Source organism: Nannospalax galili, unplaced genomic scaffold, assembly GCF_000622305.1.
Source record: "Nannospalax galili isolate Female #2095 unplaced genomic scaffold, S.galili_v1.0 scaffold192, whole genome shotgun sequence".
Taxonomy (NCBI): domain Eukaryota; kingdom Metazoa; phylum Chordata; class Mammalia; order Rodentia; family Spalacidae; genus Nannospalax; species Nannospalax galili.
Genome location: NW_008331810.1, coordinates 1690921 through 1705080, shown reverse-complemented (window position 1 = coordinate 1705080; position 14160 = coordinate 1690921). Strand labels below are relative to the sequence as shown.

The window sequence follows — 14160 nt, the reverse complement described above, 5'->3', positions numbered from 1 at the left end:
GGGGGAAAGTGGTGGTTCATGGGACAAACTTCTGATAATCATTGGTGATGGTTTGGGGAGGTTGGGATGGCATTAGTGGAAATCGACAGGGGAGAGAGAGGCAGGCTGAAGAAGCTGCTGTTCTCAGTGCCCCACATCCACCAGAAGGGAAGTATGTGCAAATACAGCCTGATTCCTTCCCACCTGTCACCGGAACAATGACATATCCATGTCTGGAGATCCTGCGCTACATGCTCAGTGTTTGATACCTGCCTTCCTCTGTTCATTTCAGGGTTCCATATGCACAGGGTGTGATGGATGCCATTAATTCCCATTTTACAGATGAGAAACCAGCAGCCAGAGCCACTGACTTGTCCCAAGGCTCACAGCCATCAGATGGAGCAGAATGAAGACTGAATGATTTCAGGATCCAGTTGACAACCCCCAACTGGCTCCCCCATCCCTTGGGAGGGGAAGATGGTAACTGAAGCTTACAGGGTGGTCTTGAAGCTAACATCCTCCAGTCCCCTTCCTGACTCCCCTCCATCATCTCCTAACCCTCATACTTTTCAGTGCTAAGACGAATGAACCCTCTTGCCCCAGCCCCTCCCCTCATTGAGATGTCATAGTCACATCTGTGTTATCCAGGTGGTACCCACTGCATCCCAACCCAATCCCAGGACACATGTGTGCCTGTACCCACTTTAGCTGACCCCATTGTAGATGGATATCAGGTTGTTTGACCATAGGAATCATCCTGAGATGACACTGCTGAGTCTGACCTACTGTACAGACTGAACATACAGCTGACGTCCCCAATAAGGATGACGGTTCCTCTGCGCCTCCTGGGACACCTGGTCTCCTTGCTGCAGATCTCCTCATGCTTGGACAGATGAGGACTGGCCTTCAGAAGAATAGAGCTCCTGCTTTGCTGCCTAAGCCAAGATATTGACTGTTTTCCTGCATTCAGACTTGAAACACCTGCCTTTCCTAGTGAGGCTGGCCGGCTTTTGGACGGAGCCAGTTGACTCGCCTCCTTCTCAGTCCTTCAGACTCAGATTGGAGCTAAACCTGCAGCAACCTGGGCCTCTGGCTTGCAGACTGCGGATCTTGGGGCTCTGCAGCCTCTGTAACGGGCATCAGTGCCCTATCATCGATCTCTTCGCAAACATAAGGTGCACATCCTGTTGACTCTTTCTCTGGACATCTCTGACCAGCATATGCAGGGAGAGCCTGGAGGCACAGAGCAGCATGCCAAGGTACTCAGTTCACACCGTGCTGACCTGGGCAAACAGATGCTTGATCTGAAAGCCTAGGCTGCCTACCCACCCTATTGAAAGGTCTCAGGGTTGGGGCTCCAGGGGAACACTGATGTGGATGGTTCTTTTGGGTTATTTATTAGAAAGGTTTGTTGTTACCATGAAAGAGCATGGTAGGAGGCTCTGAGAAACCTTCAGACCCTAACATCACAGACAAGCAGCAGGATGGCGGGGGGGGTCTTCGGATACAGCCACTGTCCCCCAGTGAATTATTCTTCAGTCCACTGAAATTCCCCATCCTCCAGCAATGTTCCCCTAAAATCACCCTGCCAGAGGTCACAATGGATAGAATGTGTAATTTCCAGGAGAGCCATAAGCTTCCTTAAAGGAAGCCATAAGGACATAAAATCCTCAAGGTAGCCAAAGGGCCCAAATTGGAGGCCTGGCCTTTGATCAGGCCTTATCAACTGGTTACTTCCCTTACTGACAGAGACTGGTTACAGGGGCCACTTAACTCCTGCTGTGCCATAGCCTGCTCTGGAGGCCTGGCCCTATCAACTGACCACTACAGAGGCTGTTTGCAGTCAACCTGCTATGCCAAAAGATAACTTGCCTGGTCATCCTGAGAAAAGAGCCTCAGGAAGGAGACCTTCGAGTACCCCAAGGACACTGACACTGACACCTAGCAAACTCCTACAGCTGTGTTCATCCAGATTCCTCGTCTTAGCTTTGCTGGACAAGCCCTTTGCTATGTCGTCCTGAATAAAAGGGACATATTCCTACCCTTTGCAGGTCTGGCTCTGGTTCTTCTTTCTTAACTTTAAACTCCTTCCTTTTCCTGTCTTCCTAAATCCAACAACAGCCCATTGTGGAAGAAAAAGGCCATAGGAGCACCTCAGGCCTCACTTCCCTCCTCTATCAAGAACACTGCCCAGGGGCTGGGGAGATGGCTCATCTGGTAAAGCACTTGCTAAGCAAAGGGAAGCACCTGAATTTGATCCCCACGCCCCAAGTAAAAAAGCCTGATGGATCAGAGATCTGGTCTGGTTCTAACACCCCTAGAAGTAACCTTCCCTAGAGAAACAGGCTGACACAATTGAAGAGTCTGAGAGAACAGACACAAGGATGCAGACATGGATGAGCCACAGAAAGAGCCCAGAAACAATCCCAGGAAGGCTGCTGTTCCTCCATGTGACCAAGGCACCACAAGGATGTGGTGCTGACCAAGGACCTTACAACGGAGTGCTGGGTGCACAGTGCTGGGTGAGCTGATGGTGTGTTGCTCTCTGACCTGGTCTAGGTAACTGATTGTAAAACACACACACCCACACACACACACACACACACGACTCTGAAAGGACACAGGAGAAGCTGGCCATCTTCACTGACAGGCTCCAGGAGAAACCACCTGTTGCACCTGGATGTGGGACCTACAGCCTTGAGGACTGAGGGAAACAATCATAACCAGGGCTCTGCTGTGGGTCTGCTCGGCTTTGCTGCAACCTCAGCAAAGCAACACACATGCAACCAAAGAAGTGACTAGACACAGGCCAGCAGAGGAAGAGGTCTCAAGTCTCAGCACAGGCACATCTCCAGGGGGAGGAAGGGGAGGATCAAAGGAAGCCAGAGGGGGGGAAATGCAGGGGGTGAGGTGCCCTGGGAGCCAGGGGTGGGGTAGGCAGGGCTCTGCCCTCTCACAGGTACCCTGGTTCCACTGTTAGCAGAAGGAGCTGTCTGTCCCTCCAGCAGGACCTGTCAGAATAGGCTGGGGTGAGGGAAACAGGCTGAAGACAGGTAGCCTGGGGAAGGCTGTTCTTCCACAGGGTTTTAGCACTGAAAGAAACAGAGCAGGAAGGCAGCATTGGGAGCGGAGGTCTGGAGAGCAGTCTATGTGGGCAGGGAGGGCACCGTGCATGTGGGAGAATGTTCTAGAAGACAAGGAGCACTGGGGCTGGAGATGATGGAGGGAGCCTAGTTGGAGAAGACAGGCAGCTGTGCAGATGGGGCAGGACCAGCCTTCCAGGGGAAAACCAACATTCTCTGTGTTGTCATGGGGAGGGGAGGGGAGGGGAGGGCTGGTGGGTGAGGAGAACCTGCAGAGCCATTGGTCCTGAGAAGTTGGCCATCACCAGGCATCCTGCACTTCCACACAGCCCCAGGGCCCTCCTGGCTCCTCTGTCTTCTCTTTGTTTTCTGAGGTTGGCAGTGGAGGCAGGCAGGGAGGAGCAGGGATTTCTTGGGCTGCAGGACCATGAAATTTGTGTCAGCCATTCTGAAGCTAAAAATAAAACACACACACACACACACACACACACACACACACACACACACATCTATTCAGCCACTTTATTTCAATTTAAATACACTTGAAAGATCGAGGATTCAATCTGTACCTCAAAAATAAATTATTATGAAAGCCTCCAAAGGCACAATCAAATCAATTCATAAGACGGATTCCTTAACAATTGAAAAATATACCTGAGAGAGAAGAATTCCAAAGGAGGCCTGCCTGGTCATGTCCAGATTTACATTCCCAACAGGACTCTAAAGCCGCACAGCTCACCCAGACAATGATTGTCCCCAGAGCTTCCTCACCCCCCAAGCTATAGAGTGCTGTTGCATTGTTTCCAAAATCAAAGAGAAACAAGATGTCCCCATCTCTTACAAAGATAGGCAAGATTCTTCAGCAATCCTTTTCTAAACAAACAAAATCAAAGCCAAAATTTAAAAATATTTTTTCCAGCCATAAAATACAGAAAACATCAATGTTTAAAAAAAAAAAGTCCAATTCAGACCATACATACATTGTTAACTTTTCAGAAGAACGCAGTTTTTTATAACTATCTGCAACTTACAGCCACCCAAGTCAGGTGCATTATGCTCTGTTTACAATTTAATTTTTTGTTAAAGTCAAATGCCATTATTAACAAATCATAAATACATCTACTCACTCCCAAAATACATTAGCATCTGTGGATCCTCCTTAGCATACAACCAAATGACAGCTTTAGATATAATTCAGTAACATAGAAATTTAATGCTTTATCTTCTAGGAAAAGCAAATTTAACCATAAAGTGCCCTCCTAGGCTATCAATGAGTCATTTCCAGTCATAAGGATATGTTTGGCATCTTATCTAAGCAGGTGAAAAGGATCAACTCCCCCCTCTGACATTTACAAAGCAGAATGTAAACGGGTGTCACAACTCCTGGCTCACCCCTGACTGGGACTGAGGGGCAGTACCTTTGAGCTGGCCCTGACATCCAGGAGTGTGTTAGTATAAGCCTCCATGATCCCCACCATGGGTACCCCACTCTGTCTCAGTTTCATTTCTGTTGCTCTCACAAATTTGTTGACAAAAAGCAACTTTGGGAGGAAAGGATTTATTTGGCCCACAATTCCGGGTGGTGGTGAACTACTGCAGGAAAGTCAAGGCAGGAGCTCAGAGCAGGTGGTCACATCACATCCACAGTCAGAGCAGAGGAGAAATGCGTGGACCCTTGCTTCGTTGACTCTCCCCACCTGGGGAATGGTGCCACCCACAGTGGGCTGCGTCTGCCCACATCAATTAACAGTCAACACAGTCCCCCACAGACATGCCCACAGGCCAGTCTGATCTAGACAATTCCTCATTAAAATTCTCTTCCCAGGTGATTCTAGTTGAGTCAACAGAACAGCTGAATCTAACACACAGCATCTGAACTGTACCCATCAGGCCCCAGTCCCATGAACCTGCAGAGGGAGATGGTAGATTGGAATGTGCAAAACAACAGGGCAGGGGCTGGTAGGAGAGGCTCCGTGCCCAGCACCAAAGCACACAAAACAACACAAAAAGTTACACTTGGCCATGGCCTCTAAGCTTGGATGGTTTTTCCCTTCACTTTCAGGAACTTTCTAAGGCTACCTCTGAGGGTCCTTTCCTGGGGGACTGGATGTCAAAGCAGAGAACTGGGGAAAGCCTCCATGCGCCCCAACAAATTCTTCTGTGGACATTCCCAGTAGAGAAGTGCCCTTCAGATCCTAGAGATGTACTTGAGAGTTTATTATGAGCACACTGCAGACTGTGAAGTCACCACCATGTTCACACACCATGGAGAATGAACCAGGAATAAAACCAAGTGGCAAAGAGCCTCAGAAGTCTAGAGAGCTTTTTAAAATGTTTTTGTTGATGTTTTATGCGTCATTATGTCTATGTGACATACCTAAGGGCCACAGCAAGCGTGGAGGTCAAGTCTCTCCTTCTAATAAGTGGGTCCCAGGGAGCCAACTAAGGTCACCAGCCTTGGCAGCAAGCACCTTTACCCACTGAGCTATCTTACCAGCCCAGAAGGGACCTTAGAGTTCACTTAAAGCTCAGCACCCTCAGAGACACATGCTGGCTGGCTGGTGTTGACACCTCCTTTGGAAAGTCCCCTTAGAACCTAAAAATAATCACAGGTGTGTCCTCCCTATGAAACCCTGGGTGAAAGCCCCAGCCAGGTAGAGAAGTAAGGCTACAAGAACTTCCCACTTTACTGGGAGAGACTTGGGTTAGAGAAAGCCAAAGTTCCAGTAAATGGGAGGAAATGTAAACATCTCATGTATTTTTAAAATGGTGCCCAGCGGCTGCCGTATTAAATTAGGCTTGTTAATTATTTAGTCTGTCACAGGATCATGGACTCACAGTGGAGAATCTCCAAGGCCCGGCTTTGTCCCTTCAAAACAGCATCCTGAGGCCAGCGATGAAGAGGACTCTAGGGATATAGCCCACGTGTTTGTCTCTGGAAAGCCACATGGTGGCTCAGTAACATGGGGGATCCGTTTTGTTTCTGCCTGGAAGGTGGAGTTCAGCAAACTCTCTGGATGCTGTAACTGTGGGTCACACCTGGAGTTCCGGTTCCCACCATAGCATAGCCTGGCCGGCGGAAGATACTTGCCATGTGACAAGTGTGCAGCTGATTGTGCAAAAGTGAGCTCAAAGAAATCTTCCACGCTCAAAACAAGATTGCGGGCACCTGCTATTTCACATCTGCCCTGGGTCACCTGAAGCCAGCTTCTAGCTTCTTAGTTACGTGCTCATCTACAGGACACGGAACATGGCTCCGTGTGGAGGAGCAGCAGAGCTGGGGAGTCTCAGGAGAGTCTCTGAAGACTTTGTTTGGTCCCACTCCCCTCATGGGCTGAAGGGGGGGCACAGCTGAGGAAAAGAGGCAGAAGTCTGTACTCGTCGGAGAAGATGAAGGAGGTGCCAAGGCTCAGGACGAGACACAGTGGTGGAACAGGGACTGGAGGTCAGTGCGCACTGAGCTGCTATTGGAGTCTATCTTCCTTGCAACCCTGAAGATTTTCCTCACAGAAAGGAAGGGGTGGTAGACCAAGGAGTACTGTGTAGGCATTTCCGGAACCAGATCAGAGTCAGCGAAAACCTACCATTTCCCATTTATCCCCTTGGGACAGAACTGCTGACTGTGCTTCAGCGACCCAGTTCTTGAACCACGTTTCCTTCCTAACCCACCTTCCATAAGCAACATTCAGTTCCAACAAATACCCACTGGGCATCCACTCCGTGCTAGAACCCACCTCAGAACTGAAGATGCATCCGGGAAGAACAGAGAAGTATCTTCACCCACAAAAGGTCACATTCAAACTCACTGAAACATAAGCAGCAACAAGGCAGGTGTGGTAGAACACACTACTTTCGCGTTAGAAAGTAAGTGCAATTGGGTGAGAAAATACAAGGTGAGCTGTGACAGGAGGTTGGGCTAGGTAGGCTCCATCAGGCATTCGGCTAAAGGCCTGGGGAGGACAAAGGAATGAGCCATGGGACTGTCCCAGGAAAGGGGTTCCTGGCAGAGGAACAGCCCAGGCAAAGACGATCAGGGGACAGTGCGCACACTGCTGTGGCTAAGATGGTGTGGCTGTGCAGTGAACAGTAAGGCTGCTGGTGAGTGAGGGACAGTGTGAAGGGAGGTTCCAGAGGAACAGGCAGGGAACAGTAGGAAGTGGATTTGCTTGGAGACGGGAAGCCACTCCACAGCGCTAAACAGAGAGGTGAGATGCTGTTTTAAGTCTACTCTGCATTACTGCAACACAATGCCTGGTGCTGGGTAATTTATAAAGGAAAGACTATTTGGCTCCTGGTTCTAGAGGCTGGGAGGTCCAAGAGCACAGTGCCAGCATCTTGCAAGGATCATTGCATTTTGTCACCTCATAGTGGACGCTGAAAGAGCAAGAGAAGGCGGGTGACCAAGAAGAGGGGGCCACACTCTGTAACATCATGCTCCAGAGATAACTAACCCACTCCTGCAATCCTGTGAGTACATTCATGAGTTGAGAGCTTGGCTATCTTCTTCCCTTTAAAGCCCCCAGCACTGTTGCCTTGGAGATGAGGTTTCCAATACTTGAACCTCGAGGGACACAGTCAACCAGAGCAGATGCTCCAACTGACCTCTTCAAAGGACTGTCCCGGATGCTGGTAGTCCTACAACAAAGGGATGCAAGGTCGGGGACAAATCCCAGCGGAGGCTCTGCAAGTGTGAGGTCGGCCCTGAGGGGCTGGCAAGGGGGCAGCAGCGTAGGGGGATAGCGTGGGTATTTCTTGAAGGTAGACACTGTGGTCCCTCCCCTCGGGGACCAGTTGAAAGAGATGGGACCTGGGCAGCTCCAAATCTTCCCACTCAAGCCCCAAGAAGGGTAGAGCGGTCACAAGCCAAGGCTGGGAATACGGCCAGCAGAGCAGACAGAAGGCAGAAGTTCAGTTCAGATTTGCTGCTTATGAGGAACACAAGTGAGAGTGAGGTCAAGGCTGGAGACAAACGAGGTGTCTTCAACATGACCCAGGACAATGAGGAGGGCAGAGCTGAGCCTGGACACTGCAGCCCTGGGTAGGACTGAGCCTGGATGCTCCAGCCCTGGGCAGAGCGAGCCTGGACGACACTCCAGCCCTGAACATTGCTGAGATGGGTCCAGAAAAAAGATGGAAAAGGTATAACTAGAAAAGATGGAAATCAAGAGCAGGGGTGGCCTGGAAGTACAGAGAACTCAGCCAGGAAGCCATCAAGGTAGGACGACGCAGACAGGCTGAGGACTTCCCACAGCCCAGCAGCAGAGTGTCCTCTGTGACCACAAGACTGCCTGGTGGAATGGGGAATGTGGAAGACTGGTCAGAAGGGACTACAGAAAGGACGGCAGGAGGAGACGGGGTGCGAACCCTCGGTGTGAACCCTCGGGTGGGTCTCACCACAAAGGGACCAGCAAAGGACCACACTGGAGGGAGGGTGGGGACGGGAAGGGGCCATGCCTTGTTTTGTTGGTTTGATGGCAGGGAAAGCAGCAGGCCTGCACTCAAGGATGACCCCGCAGAGTTCATGGTCAGTGGAGCATACTGAAGACCAGTGATGAGTCACATCCTTGAGCAGGTGGGAGGGACTGCATGTAGTGTCAGGAAAGTCAGTCCTAGAAGTGTGGTCTGAGCACCAGTGCTGTGAGTCCTACAGACCCTGGAGCACCAGGAGGTGCTGATGGCCCGGCAAGCCCAGGACAGTGTTGTATTCCCCCACGACCCACACACACACCCCCGCCTTCTGCCCAGTGGCTTGGGATCACATTCTCATTCTGCGGAGCCTCCACTGCCTCAGCTTCTTCATCTGTAAACTACGGACAGTGACAGCGGCCTCCACACGGAGCTGCTGGGGCATTTTGATAAAGCAGCACATGGAAAACCATCTCTGGGTGCTTGCTATCAAAACTGGCCCTCGGGATGCCAGGGAGCAAAGCCAGGTCAGCCAACCTTGGACACCACTTGGCAAGTGTAGCCTCCTGTCCCCCAAATCATGCTTCAACAAAGCATGAATTTTCTCTCAGGTCACCGAACAAAAACTGAGCCAGCACCTGCATTCCATGGCATACCAGCTGTGTGATCTTGGGCCAGCTTCTGGGTCTCTCTGAGCTCCAAAAGAGAGGATGCAGGACTGAAGGATCGCTAAGGTTCTTCAAGTTCTAGGTTATTAAATAATGCCTCCTTAGTCATTGTAAAGAATACTGAGTAAAAATTAATATCTTCAGGGAATCTCTGAAGAGCATGTGGAGGCTGTGGGTGAAGCCCACGGCTGCCCTGAGGTGTCTCCACAGCCGAGAACTGCAGGCCCCTGCTGAACCATCCGCAAGGAGGCTGCCAACATGACAGGCCTCCGCTACAGATGAGGTGAACAGCTAAACACAGCCCCGGGCCTCCTGTTAGTAAAGCCCTCCGCCCTCAAAGCGCACACACGTCACCTTTCACAGCAGAGGCAGCCCCAACTGAGGACCAAAGGGAGGGTGGGGGCGTGCTTCCAAACACTGAATTTCAGGAAATGAGTCCAGCCCCTGACTTTTCCACCTGAGAAGCAGCTCTTATGAACCTGACCTGCTGTGCTCACAGATAATGAGGAAACATTATCTGCAAAGCCGGGGCTCCACCCAGACAGGAAGGCAAAAGAGCCCACAAACTCCTCCCGCCCCAGTGTTCTGACCACTGTGCCACAGGTAACCTTTCCTGAGTTCAGATGAATGCTTACGCCAACATTCCTAAGTCGGGTGGCCCTGTGAGGCCCTTGCTTCAAGCACTTAGTAAAGTCTTGTAAGAATTGTGCGGGGTAGGGTGGTCATGCAACCATTCCTGTGATATGGAGCAAGATTTCATGTCAGGTGACAGTGGTTGAATGGCCACAAGCCCCTTACAAAGAAGTGTCCTGTTTACACGCAGCCCCACAAGCCTCCGCGTGGGGGACTGCAGGGAAAGAGTGAAATTCTCAGCCACAGTGCTCAACAGGTCTCTGACCATGTGGTAAATCCAGCGTGACGAGCCACGGTTGACAGGGATCACAGATATGGGGAGAGCCTCTGGACAAGGTCCACTTCCAAGGTTTGTGTCCCAGGAACTTACACCCAGCTCAGGTCGGGAATCCTCCTGGCTACCTCCACAGAGCATGCCTGTGCCTGGCTGCCCTTGAGTTAGGACTGCAGATCTGAAGTGCACCAGGGCTGTGGCTGGTCCTCAGTCCTCATCCATTCAAGACTGAGGATATCTGAGCAAGGAGACCAGGTGTCCCAGGAGGCGCAGAGAACATATCCTTCTGTGTGCTCCGTCTGTTCAGCAGGTCAGACTCAGCAGTGCCATCTCAGGATGATTCCTATCGTCAAACAACCTGATGGATCTATAATGGGGTCAGCTAGAGTGGGTACAGGCACACATGTGTCCTGGGATTGGGTTGAGATGCAGTGGGTACCACCTGGATAACACAGACCTGACTCTGACATCCCAATGAGGGGAAGGGCTGGGGCAAGAGGGTTCATTCGAGTCATAGCACTAAAAAGTACAAGGGTTCGGAGATGATGGAGGGGAGTCAGGAAGGGGACTGGAGGATGTTAGCTTCAAGACCACCCTGTAAGCTTCAGTCACCATCTTCCCCTCCCAAGGGATGGGGGAGCCAGTCGGGGGTTGTCAACTGGATCCTGAAATCATTCAATCTTCATTCTGCTCCATCGGATAGCTGTGAGCCTTGGAACAAGTCAGTAGCTGCTGGTTTCTCATCTGTAAAATGGGAATTAATGGTATTTATCACTTCCTGTGCATACTGAAATGAACAGATGAAGGCAGGTATCCAACACTGAGCATGTAGGGCAGGACCCCGAGACATGGATATGTTATTGTTCCGGTGACAGGTGGGAAGGAATCAGGCTGTATTTGCAGGTACTTCCCTTCAGGTAGATGCGGGGCACTGAGAACAGCAGCTTCTTCATCCTGCCTCTCTACCCTCACGGTTCCCAGCAAGGCCATCCCACATCTTCCAAAACTGTCACCAAGGGTTATCATGTCCCATGTACCACCAGGTCCCCCTCAGACTGCTGCACAGTCTTCTTCCCGGGAGCTCTCTAGCGCCTGCCAGTAGGTGAGTAGGTTGCTGGGCGTGACGTGGTGGCAGGCCACAATTTTCTGAAAACGACACACGGAGAACCGTAAGCCACCTGGGAAGAAGGTCTGCTTGGAGTGAAGCTCCTCCGGCCTGATCTTCAGCTTGGCCAGACAGAGTCCCACAAACACATCCTCTAGCTTGAGGAATGGGACGCTTTCTGAGACGTTGTACACTTGTCTCGCCACATCACTGGAAAAGACGTAGCCAGTGCCTGAGCAGAAAGGTGGGTACTTGTCCCATGGATATTCAAACTTACTTACAAACCACTTGTTGAACTTTGACCGGATGGGAAAGTCATTGAGCTTTAAGTAGCCTGTGAAGAATCTGGTTGTTTTGTTTTTCCTTAGCAGCAGCTCCGTCAGATAGCCAACATTGACAAACATGTCGGAGTCAGTTTTCATGACAAAAGTCGCCTGAGGACAAAAGTGGTGGACCCACTCCATGCCCATCATGGTCTTCAGGGTCAAGTTGTAGTAGACGTCCTTGAAGTCCTTCTGGATGATGTCTCGGTGCTCCTGGCTCTCCTGGGCCGTGGCGGCCATCTCATCCGTGCTGTCTGAGGCGCCCAGGAGGAAGAGGGTCCTCACCTGCTGCCCTCGCACCGTCCTGTCTCTACCCCACGTCTTGCGAATGGCCGTGCGAGCTGCCATCTGTTTGTGGGAGGAAGTCACCAGCAGGACGAGGAAGGGTGGGTTCTGCCTGCAGTCTACATCAGGAAGCTGAAGGAACTTCCCAGCACTTCTCTTGAAAACGAATGGCAGTTCTTTATAAAGGGCAATGTAGAGGTACAAGCAGAGCGCCCCCACCACCAGAACGAAAGCATACAGCAGCCTCATCTTGCTGAAGGCCATCTGGAAGAGCAGAGAGAAATGGTCAGGTCTCCAAAGGGAGAGGGTGGGACAAGGGGACCCCAAGTCCAGTGAGAGCAAGAGTACGTTCAGTGCTCTACAGCCCAGAACCATGACTGGTTTTTATACTATAGCCGCAAACAAACAGAAGAGGGGCTTGAACACTTCCAAAACAAAGAAACAATGGATGTATATCACAAGGGATGTAAATCACTCCAGTGTGAATATTACACATTGTATTCATGTAATGAATTATCATGCTGAACCCCATAAATATGTACAGTTAAAAAGTTTGCCAGGTGTGGTAGTGCACGCCTTTACTCCCAACACTCAGGAAGCAGAGGCAGGCAGATCCCTGTGAGTTAAAGGCCAGCCTGGTTTACATAATGAGTTCCAGGTCAGCTGGGGCTACAGGGAGTCCCTGTCTCAAAAAGACAATAGTAATAACAATAATAATAATAATAATAATAATAATAATAACTTTTGAGGACTGGAGAGCTGGCCCAGTGGTTAAGAGCACTTACTATTCTTGCAGAGGACCTAGGTTTGGTTACCAGCACCTACATGGTGACTCATAACCATCTGGAATTCCAGTTCCAGGGATCTAAGGCTCTCTTCTGGCTTCCTCCAGCACCAGGCACACATGTGCACATATATACAAGCAAGCAAAACACTCATACACATAAAATAAATAATAAAATCTTTTTAAAACAATGAACATTTTAGAAACATGAGTTCATATGGTGTGTGTGAGACAGATGAAAAGATCCATAGTTTAGAAAATTCTGGAATCTTGCTGAACAGAAACAGAGTGTCATGGCTGAGCAGTGAATCACACAGGGGATTGGGGGTTGGGGCTGCCATGCTGGCTATTGGCATCAAACAGAGATCCCAAGGATTCAGGACATTGGTCCCCAGCTCTTCTGGGTCAGCCAGTCCCTCACTGATGGAAGTCTCTGCCTTCTTATCCATCATTCAATGGGACCAGATTGCTCCTCAGGTCCTCCGGCTCTGGCCTCTGGTCACTCTGATTCAGCTAGACAGCACACAAGTGTTGACGCCACGTATTATGAGTCTAAACACAGGCCTGTCTGCAGGCTTCTCTGAGCTACTTAAGTACCCTCAAAAGGTAGCTCTCATGGTTTGAATGTGAAATATCCCCAGGGGCTCCTGTGTCTGTAGGCTGACTTCCCAGCTGGTGGTGCTGTTTGGGAGGTTCTAGAACCTTTATGAGATGGCGCTACCTGCAGGGAATGCACTGCTGGGGGCAGGCTTTGAGGTTTTTAGCTAGGCCCCACTTCCTGTCCTGTCTCTGCTTCCTGATCCCTGAGGTGTGAGCCAGTTACTCCTGCCACCACAGCTACAAGCTGCTCCCTGTGCCGCACCTTCCCATCATGATGGACTGGACCGTACATTCAAATCGTGAGCCAAAGGAACCCTTCCTCTCCTACTGAAGTGACTTCCTGTCAGGTATTGGTCACAGCAATCAGAAAAGTAAGGGCCATGGAAGCACACCCAGTGTTCTGATTGCATAACCACCTTGAAATTCTTGAGGCCATGGTAAACTTTTTTAAGGTTATCCATTAGGCTAAGCTCTTCAGTCTGGTTTGCTTTTATTGTCTGTCCACCTTCTCTTTTTTCTCAGCAAGTTGAGGGTTGTCTGTGTTAATATCAAAACACTAAGAAAGCAAATATCTCAACGTTTTTCTGGGTAAGAAAAGCTCCACTTGAGAGCTTACCTCGGAGTAGAAGAGAGGAGAAATTCCTTTTGAAGTGTGCGTGATGGCCGATCTGCACTAGCTCCTAAGACAACTTTCTGGATTGGTTTGTCTACCAAAATAGTGGCTCTGCCTCTCAGAGATCACTAGAAGAAAAAGAGCAAGTTCAAGTTGCTTGTGCATTCCTGGTGGGTCCTCACGTTGCCCTCTCCCTGTGTGAACTCAAGGACACACTTGAGCTGCAGTTCCAAGCTCATTTTTCTCACCTATGAAATGAATACAGTCTAGGCCCAAAGTCTGAATGTTCTTTGTGTGGAACTGATGGGGTCCTTGAACCTCAGATTTTATTTCTAACAGAACATTTTTCCTTTCTAAAATAGAATTGCCAAGAAACAGTCTCCAAAGTTATATATCAGTTTTTTCAC

General features: G+C 50.1%; 1 protein-coding gene across 1 annotated transcript; it reads right to left on the bottom strand.

The window, feature by feature from the left end:
- Positions 1–11093: 11093 nt before the first annotated feature.
- LOC103728922 (beta-1,3-galactosyltransferase 5) lies at positions 11094–13950 on the bottom strand. The gene is made up of 2 exons (XM_008826919.1): positions 13757–13950; positions 11094–12020 (listed from the first exon to the last, which is right to left on the bottom strand). The coding sequence occupies exon 2, from the start codon at positions 12018–12020 to the stop codon at positions 11094–11096; it is 927 nt and encodes a 308-aa protein (XP_008825141.1). The 5' UTR covers positions 13757–13950.
- Between the last annotated feature and the right edge of the window lie 210 nt (positions 13951–14160).